The sequence below is a fragment of the Antrostomus carolinensis genome, unplaced genomic scaffold, assembly GCF_000700745.2.
Source record: "Antrostomus carolinensis isolate BGI_N321 unplaced genomic scaffold, ASM70074v2 scaffold11377, whole genome shotgun sequence".
NCBI classification, from domain to species: Eukaryota; Metazoa; Chordata; class Aves; order Caprimulgiformes; family Caprimulgidae; genus Antrostomus; species Antrostomus carolinensis.
Window position 1 is genome coordinate 30,196 of NW_010328065.1, and position 17,688 is coordinate 47,883.

The 17,688-nt window shown below is 37.6% G+C and overlaps 1 protein-coding gene across 1 annotated transcript in view; it reads right to left on the reverse strand.

Moving 5' to 3' along the window:
- The window catches only part of AGPAT5 (1-acylglycerol-3-phosphate O-acyltransferase 5), a 31,797-nt gene extending 14,653 nt beyond the window's left edge, over positions 1–17,144 (reverse strand). The window contains exons 1-3 of the mRNA XM_010172112.1: positions 17,039–17,144; positions 9,209–9,299; positions 313–474 (exon numbers count right to left, since the gene is read on the reverse strand). Coding sequence (XP_010170414.1) covers positions 313–474; positions 9,209–9,299; positions 17,039–17,080 — 295 coding nt within the window. The 5' untranslated portion in view covers positions 17,081–17,144. The remainder of the gene's footprint in view (positions 1–312; positions 475–9,208; positions 9,300–17,038) is intronic.
- Positions 17,145–17,688: the final 544 nt, after the last annotated feature.

Genomic DNA, 17,688 nt, shown 5'->3' on the forward strand with positions numbered 1-17,688 from the left:
TAGAAGAAACGTGAAGGTAAATGGCACCTGCTGCCTATGGCTTCAATTTCATTTTAGCTCTAAAGAGCACCTGCATGCAGAATCTGACTACAGAAATATTCTCTGCATGGAATAGAGTAGAGAAGGAGAGGGCAAGAATGTCACAAGTAACTATTGTAAAGCCTAGTCACTGATGAACAATGTCCTACCAGGGTGTGGTGAGATAGCTGAAGCACTGTGAAGATTATCTTCAGAGCCTTACAAAGCACCTGAAGTTGGTTCTGTATAGTAACAAGTATATGGCTGTAGCACATCTAACCTATACCAACCCACCTGTCATAGATGGTGCCAGTTTTCTTTGCCCTTTGTGGTCCACAGTACCTTCATAAGCTACAGTCACATCATACACTGCATCCAGATAGTCTTTCATTGTATCAATGGCTACATGAGTTGCCTTCACACGTGGTGTTAGCACATGCTTTAATATAGCAAGTCCTAGAGGAGAAAAAAAAATATTTAGTGTTTGAAAGTAAACTGGACTACCTTCACAAAAGGAACATCATGCCAAGGAATTTCAGCACCCCCACTCAAAATCACAAAAGGTTTATTTTCAATCTCAATTCTCAGTTGAGAGAGGGAGTGTGTGCACGTGTGCACACTGCATATGCTCTACTGAGCACATGTAGAAGATGGAACAGAAATCCTACAGGATATTAACGACAAAAAGGCTGCTCAACAAAAGAGTCCTTTTCACAGCTCCTGCTGCAGAAGCAGTGATGGTTTTAATGTAGCTCATAAGCGATGAAACAGCACTTCTCTTTACTGTTTATATTTGTCCAACTGAACTTAAAAAAAGAGCAAATTAACTGAGCAATACTAAACACACAGGACACTGCCTCCTGAAATTCTGTATCAGAAACACATTTGTTAGGTGAGGAATAAGCACAGATAATTTTAAGCACGCCCAATGCTCATCCAGCATTTTACTTCCAAAGGACAAACAAATTTTGTCAACTTACTGAATCCTAATATCATGCCATGGTAACAAAAACATGCTTAAACAGGATGCTGTATTTCTCCAAAGCCACCATGTGATCAGAACGTTCAGTGTGTTTTGTTATTTTCTACTACAGATTCTAGTTTTCCCTGCTTTTGCTTCCCTTTCCTAATGGCACATTCTAGGACATTAGATATGGTTACTCTGAGGGTCCTCACTTTGGGGAAGGATGGGGGAAAGCAATTAGACTCAAGACAGCTTCAGCCCACTGCCATGACTTGCCACTACAGAAAATGGGACATTGCACTCTATCCCTGCAGTTGTTTCCCTTACTGTTCTTTTCTGTGTGCTTGTTCCTGCTGCTAACCTTCTATTGCTCTGGCACTCCCCTCCCACCGGCTGATGCAACTCACCATCCCAGCAGAAAACTAAGCAGGGAGAGGGAAAATATAGCACCAAGAACCAACAGCAAGGAGGGAACCTCCTCTGTTTCCCTGTGAACAACCTATTACAACTGACTTGGCTGCTAACAAATCCATAGTCACAGAAATCAACTGTTGTCCTTAACAATCCAGGCCAAGACACCAAGACTGGTATGGCAAGAGCATCAGATTTAACGGCACTCCAGAAATCTTAACAGTTTGTCATATCCATGTTTGCTTCAGCTGACTACTTCCACCTAGAGCATACTTAAAACCAAACAAATACACTGGGCTCAAAAGCATAAATTCTATTCTATTTCCAGAATTTTAATATACAATGACTTTCAAAATGAGAATAAACCGAAAAAGCCCCAAACCTTTTAATGATCTGAACACAGCTCTTCCACACTTACTTGAAAGTGCTTCCAGGAAAAAACCAAACAAACAACATATTATGCAAAAATTTTCACTATTTTGCTGTAAGATGTGTATCTTTGAGAAAGAGAAGTATCAGAATAAAATTGCAATTATTCCTTTCTAGCTCTATTTTTCATTGGCTTACTCTTCAGTCCATTTTTAAAGAACCATTCATGGGCCCTATTTGTTCCTGATAGATGAAGTAGAAATTTTTCTAAACCAAAGTACTGTGGTATTGCTTTTCATATCTCTCAGACCACAAAATCAATTCAAAAGATGTTATATTATGTCTTGATTTTGTACTCAAATTTGCTCCCTTGTTGGGCAAAGCATATTTTGATCTAAAATTATGTAAGATAATGCTAATTTCTAAACTGTTCTAACATTATTATAGTTCAAAGTTTCAGCTTAAATAAATATCTTGATTTCTTAATATTTGCTAAGAATCTCCTTGTCTGAACATAGAGATAAAAAGTTATTTACTAGCACTCCTTCTGAAGTCATTGTGCTAAGCTTTACTGGCAATAGTGATAACTGTCTATGCAAAATGTTATATGGATCATGTAAATATTTTGAAGCATAACATGGTGGTAGTGTTTTCTTAGCTTGTGAACTGTTACATCAAACAGCTAATTATGTTATGTTTCCAAATGTTTCCTCTGTAAATGAAGCACTGAATATTCTAGTGTTGTGTCAGCAATGATATTAGTGTGCACATTCCACTCAACACAACTCTGTTGATCCCAGTTCCCAAACATATTCTAAAAACACTGTCATTCCTTTCCTGCCCAACTCATTTTCCCCTTAACCAAACTATTACTGTGGGGAAGAGCCAGGGAAAACAGGCTTCAGTAGAAATGAATCCTCTAGACATATTATTTTGGTATCTAAGAGTGTTTGGTGCTGAGTTTTTTTCAATCCATGGCCACTTTTGGTGATGGTCAGTGACAATCTGTGCAACTGTAGAATAAGCTCCTCTTACTCCACGTGCTGACAGCGAACTCTTGAAGGTTTAAGTACAAAATGAGTATGCAACTAATTAAAATCAATGAAGAAATTCCATAATCCATTATTCAGAAACACTTCAGCACGTGACAAACATGCAGCAACAACAGGAGTTCAGCACATCCTTTTAAAGAATCTGTTTTATAAAAAAATATTAACCACACATTCTTGCAATTACTTGATGATCTTTGCTAAAATCAACATAACAGAATTTAAACCCAAGTAGTTACAGTATCATTACCCTGGCAAGCTACTTACATCCAATTCACAAAACACACTGTGCTTAAACTCTTTTTAATGTTGTGCAATACTAAGTTTGGACTCTGTCAAAGTATTTGAGGTCATGAGATTTTATTTTCAATGCCAAAGAAAATGAGCTAGATGTCTAATATGTAATATTCTACCTTAAAATGCTATAGCTTTGCTCTTCTATGTTAGCTAACTTTTAAATGATAGACATTAAAAAAAAGAGAAAACAATGTGAAAATCTGACAAAATACAATAAGCAATGGTACTTCAATTCTCATCCATTTACTACAGTAAGATGCAGAAGTACTTCAGAAGGTCTCCATGAAAACTGAATGAAATAAAGTTTTTGTTTGGGAAGTACAAAGGCCCAAGTCATTAACACCCACAGAACTGAATTTTTCATCTAAACACAAAAGGACAAAAAACACCAAACAGAACATCATTTACATAACCTCTCAGGGAGAAGTTGCATATGTAATAACTGAATACAACTCTATGGAGAAAATCTCTGTTCCCTTCATCCATATGGTAGGAGAGCTCATCCATTTGTACGCTAGTATTCCACTGACTTACATAAATAGGACTCAGTTGATGATAGTACTAAAAAATTGTATGCTCTTGTAAAAAGTGTTTTCTGTTACCATCAACTAAACTACAAGAAATGCAAGTAATCCCCTCAAAAAGAGGATATAGTAACTTCTTCCTTTCCTAAACCTAATTTCCTAAGGATGACATTTAATAACAGAAATATTTTCTTCTTCCTAATGGTATGTCTCTCAAATGTTACTCAAGATATCCCCCCACATTCTTTTTAAGAATTATATTCTCCCTTCCTCATCTCCCTGTGCACTTTTACATCAAGCTTGCTTACATACAAGTGTGTGGAAAAAAAAAAATCACCAAAAGCGATTTTCTTTAGAGACAGTTCCAAATAACACTTATGGATACTAAATACTTCAGATTACTTTAAAATACAATCTAAAATCAATGCCAAGATCTAGAAGGGAAACATTTTTGAGTAGCTCAGTTGAAATACCTCTTTTTTACATGACCTGTAAAAGCAATTTTGTGATAAGCATATCCTGCACGTACAAACATCTTAGCAGAAAGCATGATACTAGTCAAGAGAAACTTAGCATTTAAAAAAACATTTCCATTTGCAACTTTTCTGCATAAAAACAAGGGAGATAAATGAATACCTGAAATGTTTGCTTGATTAAATGACCTTTGTTAGAAATCAAACATGAATGCAAAATTCCATAAATGCCTTTCACCAGGGAAGATTGTTTTGTCTTCATTCAGCAAAAGCAAGCCAAGTTAAATTTAACAATCTTCTTACCCCTTTTTCTTTGTCTTTTCAGAGTCAGTAACATCAGGAGTAGGAGGAGGGTTTTGGATTATTCCTATTTATTTTTAAATTTTTAAAATGCCATTTCTTAACATTTTGATAAAGTTAATATTCTACTAAACCTGAGAAAATTGTGGTTGTTTGGAACATTATAGAAGTCTAACTACTAGAAAATTATGAGAAATCTATACATACATATTTTGGGAACATATAAATGGAACAAATTTTATACTAGAAGTTTGTACAAAAAGCAATAATCATGTATTTTGTGGGTTCTATACAAATTTTGTTCTATAGTCTAGTACCATTAAAAAGAAACAGGCTTAAAAGATATACAATTTGAAAAAAATACATAAAATAAAAATTGCCACTTCTAACATTATGACAAGATTGGGGTTAAATCCCTATGAAAACATGAGTGCCACCTACATATTATAATTCCCTGGACTCAGCAACTCAAGCCCACTGGCTAGCATGGAAGAACTTCTGCACTTTTAAGACACCTAAACTAATAGATCGGAGCCTAAAAGAGGACACCAATGTGTAAGTCAACTGAATGAATGCATCAGATTTTGAAGATGGGAGACTCATTAGCTGACTACTTGCGTACAACGGAAAACTAAAGCGAACTCTTAAGCCAAGATTGACTTATACTGACTATATACTTGGATATTGAAAACTGGAAGGCAAAAGCTCAGGACACAAGGGGTAAAACACATGCTGTCACATTCTTAGATCTTCAAGAGAGTATAGGAAGAAATATTTAATCTGATTATGAGACGCTTACAAGATGTCCCATTAGAAACAGGAGTCACCAACAACCATACTGAAACATGGAAAGGGGGAGCCAGCCCATCCTGGTAGCTATTGCTGGAATCATCTCACACAGCCACCTACCTTCCGTCAGGAGAGGACACCGAGGTGTATCAGGTTCAAATCCAGCTACATGGCACATAGCCCCATCAGCTTTGAAGTGGGGGGTTTCATTTGCCTCTGACAGAAATGAGAAAACCTGATACGTCTCCATTTGATAATCTGGCAACACTGCTGACATGGCTTGCTGTGGCTGTGAAACCCCAGCAAGTACTGCTATTTTGGTCAACAAAGATAAATGCTGGATTAATTTTCTCAACTCTACAGAATTTAAATTGTTCTGTGAATAACTCCTCTATTAATCCTACCACAAATAACCAAACAAATTAGTTTTAAAGAGGTAATTTTTGCTTTTGTTTTTAAACTCTGGGAAGCACATTTTTTCTTCCCCAATGCAATCAAACAAATGCATTTTGAGTTTAAAATGCTTCCTGTTCTATCTTGGGTAAGAATCTGACCTGACTGGAATTTTCTACCACTTGTAAAATGTGTAGAAGGAGTAATCTCCAGTTTCTGTGGGTACTAGCATTACCCTTATATGAACACATTCTTAGTTCATCATGATAAAACCAGTATTCCTGGAAGTAATCAACTTTCCATATCTCATTGAATACAATTGTGGACAGATTCAAATTAATTTAAATAGAGTTTTGCTGCATCAAATCTATCAGTGCTGAAGGCTGATACACATGTGTCAGTCTTCAACCTGAAAACCATTAATATTAATGCCTTAATTTTATAAATTTTACCTCAAGATGTTTTTGGCATTCTTTGGTTTTAATAAACAAAAACCTGGCAGTACATTCAACTTGAACTTGGCAAGGTAGTTAATGACAAATTTGGAAGACCAGTCCATGCATTCCATTTTTTACTGCATGATATCCTTCTTTCTAAAAGTAGTAAGAAAGTACATGATCCTTCTCCTTCCCTGGAATTTTCTCTGTGCTTTATAGCCTTCAGTCTCAACTTACTCTTACCCAGATCTATTTGATCTACCCTGTGTGTTTGATTCACTTGTGTTTCAGAAAGAGGAAAACTATCTGCTCTTGCTAGGAGTCAAGATTTTGTGTAGAACTGCAGTCCTATGGAAGAACAAGCTGTAACACGATGTATTATCAGTATTTTTAAAAGCTGACTGCCTTTCAAGGGCAACCTGTGTTAATATCCTTCCATCCTATTCATATAGAGATAAGATTTATTTATATATTCACATCAAAGAAGAAAGACATAATAGTTTAAACCAGCAATGTTAAAACATTCCTTTGCATGTCAACCTAAGCCTTTTTAAAAAAAAATAAAATTAAATTAAAAAAAAAAATCTTTTTGTTGAACTGGTCCTAGGAGCAATTGTAAAGAGGCAGTAACTGTGTCCAAAACTGATGTTTACTTAGAAAGAACAACAAGATATGAGATGCAAATCATCAGCTGGTCATATGAAGACCAGGTAATTAAGTTCAGCACAATAGTTCTGCTTAAACCAATGAAGCTTCTCTAGAAGATAATCCAGCCCATGGAGAGTAAAAGTAAGCACAAAACCCACAAAACCTTATCATATTTCCTCTCTGCAAAACTATGAAAACATATACACACACTTATGTAAAAAACAGTGTTTCAGACAGCATGATAAACAAGAGTTAAGCTTCCACTCTAGGAATAGCTTTGTCAGCTTTGGGTACAATATCTCTGGTCCTAACATCAATTTGAAGTTGAATTCTTCTTAATTAAACCGCTTTTTCCAATATTACACTTCTACTACATTATCAACATAAAACTGTGCAAAAAATGTAGAAAAAAAAGATATCATTATAAAGCTTACATTTCAAGGTATAAAACAAATAAAAAGTTCCCCTACATGTCTGTAGAGCCAACACTGAAGCACTGCTCTCTGTAACAAATACACTAGGACGACAAGACTAAATTATCAGACTTCTTTATATCCTCACAAGGAATGAAGTACAAATTTTAAACTATAAGTTACATTATGCCCTCACTCCTCTGACTGGCAGAACTACTGGGCATTACTACCTTTCCTAAAACAGCAGGAAATAAGCAGCCTCTGGGATCTTTCAGACAAGCATGCAATCGTGCGTTTTGCGTTCAGCTCAGCAGTGTCACACAACAGCCCTCGCACGCTCACAAGGAGTGTGGCCAGCACCCAATCCACACGTGACCGACCAGCGAGGTGTCTCGTCACGACTCCCACACTGCAGCCCTGGCACACGGCCAGCAGCCAGGACTGTGATGGCACTGGGGCTACTGGGTTTAAGCCCCAAGCTGGGGCCAGCACCGCTGCACAGCAGTGTGGCAGGACCCTGGGGAGTCACTGTCATCTCCCGCCAGCGGCCATGCGCAGTTCCCCATCCTCGCAGCTCCCCAGTGTACTGGTACATGCCTTGTGGCTCTTATCTGACAGAATAGTTTACATGCAGCTTTCAAGTGTCAGCCATCCCTGCTTCCCAGCATCCTTGTGCAAGGGATGCTCTAGCTCAAGCATGAACGTGCAGGGGAGCAGGGCCCCATGCAGACTGCTTCCCATTCTCTCTGCATAAAAAGTTGAGGAGAGACCAACAACAAAAGAATTTAGCAACGGGTAAAAGCAGGTCAGGAGGATTCTGCGCTAGAACAGAAAATGCTTCCTGTTTAATAAATATTTGTCTTGAAAATTTTTAAAAGGAGTAACTTTTACAAAATAAAAGCAGATAAATACTGGAAAGAAAAGCACTAGAAGAAACGAACAGGTGCTCTGAAAGCACAAAAGCAGTGTTTTACTGTTTTGCAGACTACAGAGATATAATTAAGACATATATTAAAATAATAATAATGTCGATAAGAACCCTTTCTTTTCCCTGAAAAAGGAGGAAAGAAGAAAAAAAAATGCCTATCAAACACTCCCTCTGAACTCTCAAAGAACTGCCAACCTAAATGAAAGATCTGACTTTCATTTCCGACAGGAAACTGAAGCGAAGAATAAATACATTATGACTTAAGCTCTCCTGCTCATACACGCAAACAAATTCCAGTCTTCCCAAGGAGGAGAATAAAAGCATGTGTCCTTTTGGACAAGAGCTAACAATACTTAATAGCTTGATGATATCAACAGGCTGATTCACAGACTTGTGAATTCATTTCAGTGTGTCACAGAAATGAATTTACCAGACCTACTTGTTATTCTTTGTTTACCTTCAGAGTGAATTATTTCAGTTTTGGTCAACAGGAAAAAACAAAACCAGGAAACACGTTCGCTGAACTGCTGGACTTAAAAGTTTACTTGTATTGTGCATATGATGTGAGAAAAATGAAAAAGCTTGGGACCCTTAGATTTTTTGCAAGCCTTTCCAAAGATGAAGTAATTCCATCTGTGGTTATAGAGACGACGCCAACAATCAGTGACTACAGAATGAAGTTCAACCAAGGAAGGGCGAGACTGGAAGGTGAGAGACGAACAAAACCAAAAAGTCATGGTAGTACTAACAGTAATTAAAAATTAAGTGATTGAAGACTTTTTATTTTAAAGCACAACAATCTCTATGCAAAGTAGTCTTTATATTGAGTAACAACTGTAATTCGAGTTATAATGTAAACTTAGAACAGTGCCCCATAGGTAATTCTTATATCCCTGAAGGAGCAAGGAAAAAAGTGTCTATAAACACATAGATATAGAGAGAAACTATAGAGAGCTTTCTTAAGAAATAATACTCCTGCAAAATGTGAAATGCATGAAATATCTGTATATAAGCTACTCTCATCTTACTTTCTGGTAAGAGAAACGTTGGCTTATGCTATCCTAACCTTTAAGTATCAATCAGGCAGGCTTAATAGTCCAGTTAAGGTGATATCATCTTCATATTATATAAAAATTTTAGATAACATATGTTAAAACTGTAACAAGAGAATGATTTCAAAACTTTTTTTGCTTACCTTCCTTTTCAGCAAATGATTGACTATCTGCAATGACTTTTGGTATCTCTGGATTGTAACGAGTCCCCTCTGGAAAAATCACTAAATACATCTGTGGGATTAAAATGAAACAAAACAGACAAGTTCTTATAATGAATAAGCAGCAAGTCGACTGCTTTCACAGAAATTATCATCACTTTAGAGGTTCATATTGTATTTTGTTCACACCATCAGCTACTGTAAAGATACAAAGAAAATCAGAATATTTGGGCTAAAATTTCTTAGCTCTAAAAAACTGACAGTTCAAGGTTAAAAGTAATTTTATTCGAATGTACACCATAGAAAGGTGCCCAGGTGATTTAGGAAGCGAGACAGCACACGTCAACTGAAGCAAGCAAGTCAGGAGCAGCTGGTATCAACAATAATATCAGTTTTGCTAAGTGGGATAAGAGGAGATTTTGAAAAGACAGTCAAATATGTCACAATTACCTAAATTACATTTTTTTCTTTATTAACAGCCGTGCATATAGTCTCTCCTTATACTGAAATATACATTTAATTCCATTCATAATCAGAAATATTATTAATTGAAATTACAATAGATCAGCTATCTTATGCGCCTTTATAGAATCACAGAATCATAGAACGGTTTGGGTTGGAAGGGACCTTAAAGATCATCTAGTTCCAACCCCCCTGCCATCAGCAGGGACACCTTACACTAGACCAGGTTGCTCAAAGCCTCATCCAACCTGGCCTTGAACACTTCCAGGGAGGGGGCATCCACAACTTCTCTGGGCAACCTGTTCCAGTGTCTGACCACCCTCACAGTGAAAAACTTCATCCTAATATCTAATCTAAACCTACCCCTCTTCCAGTTTAAAGCCATTACCCCTTGCATCCCACCGTATTAGATACTAATTATATTATGAACTTAAACTCATATCTTAGCATAATTTGAACTTTAAAGTCACATTCTTTTAAGCATGCATGTCTGGAAGTTTAGATTTACTGAGTAAAATGGCTTGCTTGCCTATTCAGCAACAACTGTCTATGGGTTCTCAAGTCATTACACAGGTAAAGGTTGCCTAAGTACCTGCATATCTGAGTGCAAAATTATGTACCCAAACAGAAGCAGTCAGATTAGATTAATTTTACTTTTTTTTTTTTTTTTTCCAAAACAGAGCAGAGGTTTCCATCTCTCTCTCTTTTCTTTTTTTTTTTTTCTTTTGTATGCCTTGCATAATTTTCTACATACAAAGCTGAAGCAAAACATCACTTAAGCAGTGAAAATTACATATTGGGGGCTCATCTGCAAAAGAAAAGGCTATGGCCACAAATGGTAACTAGTATGGAGTTGAACATGACACATTCACCGTAAAATCTTGTCTACTGTGCCTAGACGACTTAATTTGTTATCTTTGCAGAAATCAGTCTCAGGAAATATTTGAAAGAAAAGAGAGACACTGGATTTACAAAACAGTACAGGAAGGATTATCAGTGAGTATAGGAAGACACTGACAAGTGGGAGTGCACATCATGAAAAGACGCAAAGTAAAATATAAACTCAGAAACAAACAGGAATATAACTTTGTGCTTCTGGCCCACAAAACATCAAAATGTGCTGGTATTTGCTCTTAATAATTGCAGAACAGCTGGAGAAAAGGCTGAACGTGGAAAGACAGGACCCAGCAAGTGAACTCTCCATAATCACCCTGCAGTGAGAAAGGTTGAAGGACGCACTAAAATGCAGAGGAGGGAAGAAATCTTGGAACTGTGCCAACTAGTGAAGCCAGCAGAAGATTGAGAAAGAGAAGAACTGAGTATGCAGCCTAGAATCTGTCAAGGGAAAAGGAAAAAAAAAAAAAAAAAGAATGGCAAAACCAGTGTCAGTAGAGTGGAGCGAAGAAGAGCTGGAGGAAAGGCTGCACTTGTCATAGCACGTTTGGGGAGAGGAGAACCGGCACACTGCAGTGGCAGGTGAAGTCCAAGAATGTACAAGGATGGGCAGAAACCCAAGATGTAGATGGATTTGGTGGAGAAGGAACATAATAAAATGAGTTTAAGAGGCAAGGTGCTTACTTCTTTTCCTAACATGACAGTAGCATAAGCACAGGGATGACTACAGAAATCCTTAGACCCAGCTGCAGTCCACATTTCCCCCAGTCATGTATACACTTCATTATGAAGCATACTGTTGAGATACTTAAGTGACTAAGTAAAACTTTCCAGAGTTAGCTGGAAAGGGCATAATATTCAAATCCAGATGCGCCCCCACCCCATAAATGTGTTTATATTTAAATCACGTAATTTGGATCCTTAAAACAGTATGTCAAGATGAGGTCACACCCCCTCCCCACTGAAAACTGAATGCTGAGCTCCAGTGGGTAACATAAAGGCAGTAACAGGTAATAATTGACAGAGCAAAGTAAGTGAAGCACACAGGACAGGAATATCACTCTTGACACAGACACCAGCACTCAGAAGCATGCAACATTACCGGTCTTCAAAGCAGATAATCACCCACTAAAAGCTGATTACACAACAGAGAACAGTATCTACTTACTCCAGTCCTATGTGTATAATATTAAGCAGGAGTTGAAAATATATTTTAATTATTCTTGTAAACCTCTACAACACAAGCAGCCAAGCAGGTTTGCTGACCAGAATCTGAGTATCTCCGAATTGAAAGCATATCAACAAGACAGAGAAGTGGCCTTTGCTTTAAATTCAGCATATATAAAACTAATATGTAGCTCATTAGGACTACTTTACCTGAGTAAAATTCATGAATGTAAACAGATTTCCTACTTATACTCACATACAATCCTGTACAAGGCAGGATATTCTGCCAGTTCAATTCAGCCTACCAAATCTACTTGCATGGCTGGCTTTTCCCTTCTCCCACTGTGGGCAGCAGAAGCTAAATCCTTAAGCACTATTTCCAAAGATTAGAAGAACTACAAATCTCTAAGATTTTAATAACTAAATAAGCTGCCCTGAACTTGGATTAAGAACTGTTGAGCTGTAGGAGCATTTTAATTGCCTAGAAACACCAGCTGCACCCAAGGCAATTTTTTATACAGAAATTCTCATTTATGGCAATTAGCTACATAAGTTACACACTTTATCACAGTGACTGCAAAATACAGTGCTTGTGTTCCAAATGACACAGAAAATTTTGCACTACCACAGTCCCCGATTCACTGATATACCAATTTTAACCCAAACAGAGTAGGTCCCTATGCTCAGATACACGGCACTTTCACGCCTGTTTCTGTGTCGTGGGTGAGTGTCAATATACTCACCATCTCTCATCAATCTGAAAGCTTCAAGGAGGGGATCAGGATTCATTCAGCACAACCCAGCTGACTCTTGTTGGAGGCAGAAAACCAGGAAAGAGGCAGGGGTTACCCGCAGAGTCCCCAACCTAATGTCAGTGGACTTGCCACAATCCACAGATGGAATGAACGGATGATCACTGTTTGCACCCAAACAGCAACTCTATTCATTTCCCCAGTGTCGTCAAGGTCTTCCAGGCAAAAAGAAACAGCAACAGCACTGAGAGGGACTGTGCTTACAGAGGGGGAAGCAGGGCAGCCAAGGAAGTCCCCGAGATACACAAGAGTACCAGAAAAGGAGCTCATATGGGTAGAGCAGGGGAAAGGGGCACGAGGCAACACACAAGTCCTGGAGTACAGAACAAAGACAGTCCAGATACCGTAAATGTACAGTGAGAAGAGAAGATAAAGAGAAAACCTGACCAGGACGGGGCTTTGGAGGGTGTCCCAGAGACAGCAGCTGACACTGTAGAAGAACACATAGAATCACAGAATCACAGAATATCAGGGATTGGAAGGGACCTCAAAAGATCATCTACTCCAGTCCCCCTGCCAGAGCAGGAGCACAGGGCATCAAGAAATGGTAACTACTGACTAAAGATATCTTGCATTTACTGTGCTGTTCCCAGGTGGGTGACAAGGAGAAAACTATTAAATATTTTTATTTTCAAAGTTCAAAATCATAGTAAACAATGCATTTGCCTAACTATTATTTTTATTACCACATCCTGACCACTAGACAGATTCATATCTGAATCCATTTAGACCACTGCCCAAAAGATATGCTTCTGGTGAAGTGAATAAGAAAACATTAACACTCAGATAAGTAACTGGAAAAAGACATGGTATGAGAAAGTGTATCTGGTATAATTTGAACAGAATACAAAAGGTGATGTGAGGAAAGCAGGCAAGGACATCTAGGACTTACAAAGAAGTTGTAATGGATTTGCAAATTAGTAACTATGACAAAATAATTACATTAAGCCTTAGAGTTTTCTTAATGTTATCTGTCGCCTCCAGGTTTTTACTGTTTGATTGGCACTGCTTCGCATGACAAAGATTTATTCTGTGGTTGAACAGAATGCTGATTTCCCACTCTTGATGCATGATAAAAAGAAATAGAAGTTACATTTTCAGGTCCCAAACTGAATAGCTTGCTGCTCAAGAGAGTTAACTTTCTTTATAAAAGAAGCAGATCGAGAGTATCAAGTGTCAGCTGGACATATTGTTGCATTGAGAAATGCATTTATCTTGTTATGGCTTACATTAAAACAACATCAACTCAAAAGTGTCCTTCAAACCCTGTGACAGTCTCTGCTCTCACAACAACACATAAGATTGCAATTTGTTAAATCATCCAGATTTTATGCAATTTTAAATAAAATCACATCGTTTCAAGTGAGTTCTGCCAACAAAAGGCCCAATAACGAAGCGTTTGAGTGCATACTTCAGTGACTGAGAAGCAAAGTAATTTCCAGAAATAAGAAAATCTATTAGTTCAAGATCTCCACTAAGAAAACACAGGTGCTGAAGCGTTTCAGTCTAGCATCAGAGTTTTGTACATGTCTAACACTGTTTTGCTGCATCTGGGAAGCAGGGTGGACCAACTCCGAACAGGAGGGCAGGAAAAGGGGCTGTTCAGGGCAGGTAGGTAGAAGGCATGAGACAAGGTGAGCAAGGAGCACCATGCAGTCCACTGTCCCTACACAAAATCAAGTATACCAGATCATTAATCTAGTTCTACTGTGAATGTAAGAGGCAGTCTTCTTTTCCCTGTTCACATTCCATCTCCAATTTACTTTTTAAAAAACAAAACAAACCAAAACAACAAACCAGCAAAAAACCACCACGTAACAGGAGACAGTAAAACAGCTAAAAGCCTTGCCCCTCTAAGGAGAACAGAAGACTAGTTCTGCCTTCCTACATGTCTTCAGTTTCTTAATGGGAACAGGGATGGCTTCAGACAGACTGAGCATTAATAATTTGTATTCTTTTGTTTAAACTGTATGTGGAGAGCAATTGTAAATAACAAAGGGACCCTTAACACATATTTCTGTCCATCTCCTCTCTATTGGCATACAATTCTTCCCTTAGCAGCTGAAAGACAGGCTTTTCTCTAAAACTGCATTAAAGAAAGAACTCCACCATATTTGCACAAATGATCAAGTAACAACAGCTGTTCACTAAACTGAGGAAAAGCCCACCCTGAGCTGCAGCATCCAGTGCATAAATTTTAATAAAAATTCCAGAGTAGTAAATCCATTATTTTTGCAATAAGCTGATGAGTTCAGGGCATACTTGCTTTACTGATTAAAATGTCTTTATTTTAAAAGCAATATGGATGCTTGTGAATGTCACGGTAAGTTGCAGAACTGCAAAGTTTCTTCATGAATAATGCAGTAAGGACACAGGTTATCACTTTTTTCTCCCAGCAGTAATTGTAGGTTAAAGGGCATTTACGGCATCTACATTTAAATTCTCAGATAAAGTGGATTATAGAAAGTTTAGTCTCCTCTCAAATGACAATTCAATGGTCTGTATCTTTTTACCCCAGCAGATGCAAACATTTGTCTCAGTACATAGGCTTTTGACAGCTTTGGTTTTGTAAAACTTAAGGGTCACTCCCTATATGGTTTGACTGAGAGCGATCTAAACCAGAATGCATTTCTGCAGCAGTTACACTCATTTCTCTTCTATATTGCTACACTAGATAATACAAGGAAAATGGCAGTGACTGACAGCTAAGCACATACAGGTTCTGTGCCCATTTCCAACACCACTGAACTTCCAGAAAGCCAAATTACACCAAAACACAAATGTACCCAAGTGGTCCCAAATTCATTTGGCATTAGCTTAGGTAGGTTAGATATAAGTTTTTAATACACATACAACTGAGGGGGGAGAAGAAAGATGATTCCATAAAAAAAGCCTTCTGGATTTATTCAAATTATGAATCACATGTAGACATCCACCATGGAAAGCAGAACCCACAGCAGATGTAGCTTTAAAGAAAAGCTTGATGCTTAAACCTCCCCTTACGTTCCAACTGGGCTAAAAATCACACACTACCCTGGCCAGTCAGTTTATAGCACTGCAGCAACACTGAACGTCACTTACAGGTTTCCAAGGACATGCAGAATTAGATATGTTTCTATTCACATCTCCTAAGATTGTATTAAAAAAATATATTTTATTCTATAAAGGAGACTAATTTAATGCAGAGTTTAAATCAAGACTCTTATCACAATAAAAATCTTATTATTACAACAAACCCCTGCATTTTAAGGGGTGCAGAGGTAGCCAGAAGGCCGGACTCAAGCAGAAGCTGCCTCTTTGGCTAGCAAGAAATCCATGGGCCTATGCAGGGAAACACCCTGCTAGGATATTTCATCCAGGCTAACTAAAGCAAACTTAACCAGCACTCTGATGGGGGAGGAATTCCTTAGGGGGAAGACTACAGATATGTTTCATACACCCTGAAACTTGTCTTTGCTTATGCCATTACACTGCAAGTTTTACAGAAAGTAGCATCTTTGCCTTAAACAGGGAGGCTTGACTCATTTAAGCCCCTCAGTCAGCTAAGGGCAGTTTACTTTTCCACACAGACACGTGCACAAACATAAACACGTTATCTCAAAAAATAATAATAATAAAGATTACTATTATAAAGGTCAAAACAACCTATGCATTCCTTTTACCCAAGCCTTAGTTTATAAATGTTTGCCACTTAGTATTTGGAGTGGCAAGTCCTAATCACATCCTTTTAAATAAAATGCAAGCGTAACTGTTCTATATCAAGGCTTGCTGAGTTGGTTTTCTTAAGTCTAGCCAAGAAGTCAGAAAACATTTTAAAGCACAGCAAGTAATGGAAGCGAAGCACAGTGATTCTAACCACTGAGCCACAAACCATACAGGGAGTCATGAGAAAAGTCACTTGGCACTAACAATCATTCTTCAAATAGAAAATTATCAAGAGTTCAGGCTCTTTTTTTTTTTCTCCCCTCCTCCAAGCGTAGCAGAAAAAGTTACTCAGTTCTAAGATGTCACTGCCATTAAAAATGATCGATCACTGGGATGACTAACTAAGATTTGGGAAGAGTGCTTTTTGACTTTCAGAAGACCAAACAAGTGGTATTCTACAAACATACCAGTCTCTGACAAGCATACAGTAGTCAAAATATTGTCTTTTGAAACAGGGAACACTGACAGTGGTTTCTCAAGGAAGGTGCTACAGCTCACGTTCTAAGATTTAGTCCAGATCCTCCCTGCCCTCTACAGACAGAATCATGAAGTTCATATAATTCATAAAGGACTAGTCAAATTGTCCTAAGTTTAGTCAGAGGTATCACTCTAATCACAGAAAGTAACTGTAAAAATACAGAAAGAAAACAAATCCATTATTATCATCTTGTAGTTTGTAAATATCAGGCAGGGCTCATTCCTCCAATATACCTTTGTCATTAAAAAAGTCAAAGAAATGAGGAAAAGAGGGGGAATGAAGGTATAATCTTACCGGAGTCTCAGCTTTCACCTGTGCCCGCAGCTTATCTCTCATTTCTTTTTCATTGAATTTGGCACTTCTTTTTACATAGACTCCTCCATGCTAACAGAGAAAAAAAAAAAAAAAAGGAAAATTATTAAATATTTAAGTAGTTTAATGTAGAATAGTCAATAGAAGAACAAACAAGCCAACAGTGTTGAGTAACCTTTATGACTCACGTTGCAAACTGACCACAAGATGTTTCCTCCTAGGATGAAAGCACCTGAAAATAATTTTATTTTTGCATGCACTTAAGTTCACAAAATCTGTTTAAAAAAAGATCAGATCTAAAAAAAAAAACCCCAAAACATAAGACACTTGAAGTATCTTGCTTAAAGGTGTTAAATAATTAACTGAAAGATGGCATTGGAACTGACCTCAGGCATCTACCTATTCCCAAAAACAATGACAAGCAGCTTAATTTGTATATCAAGGGAAAAAAAAAATCACACAACTAGTTAAGTCACATACAAGTACTTACAAGTCAATGTTTTTAATTTTATGTGTCCACTCTTAAATAGTGACTAATGCAAATAATGGAATTACAAGTATTGTACCTCTACATAGAAAATTCATGAATAGTACAAAAGTAACTAGCATACCTTCAATGTACTTTATTAGAG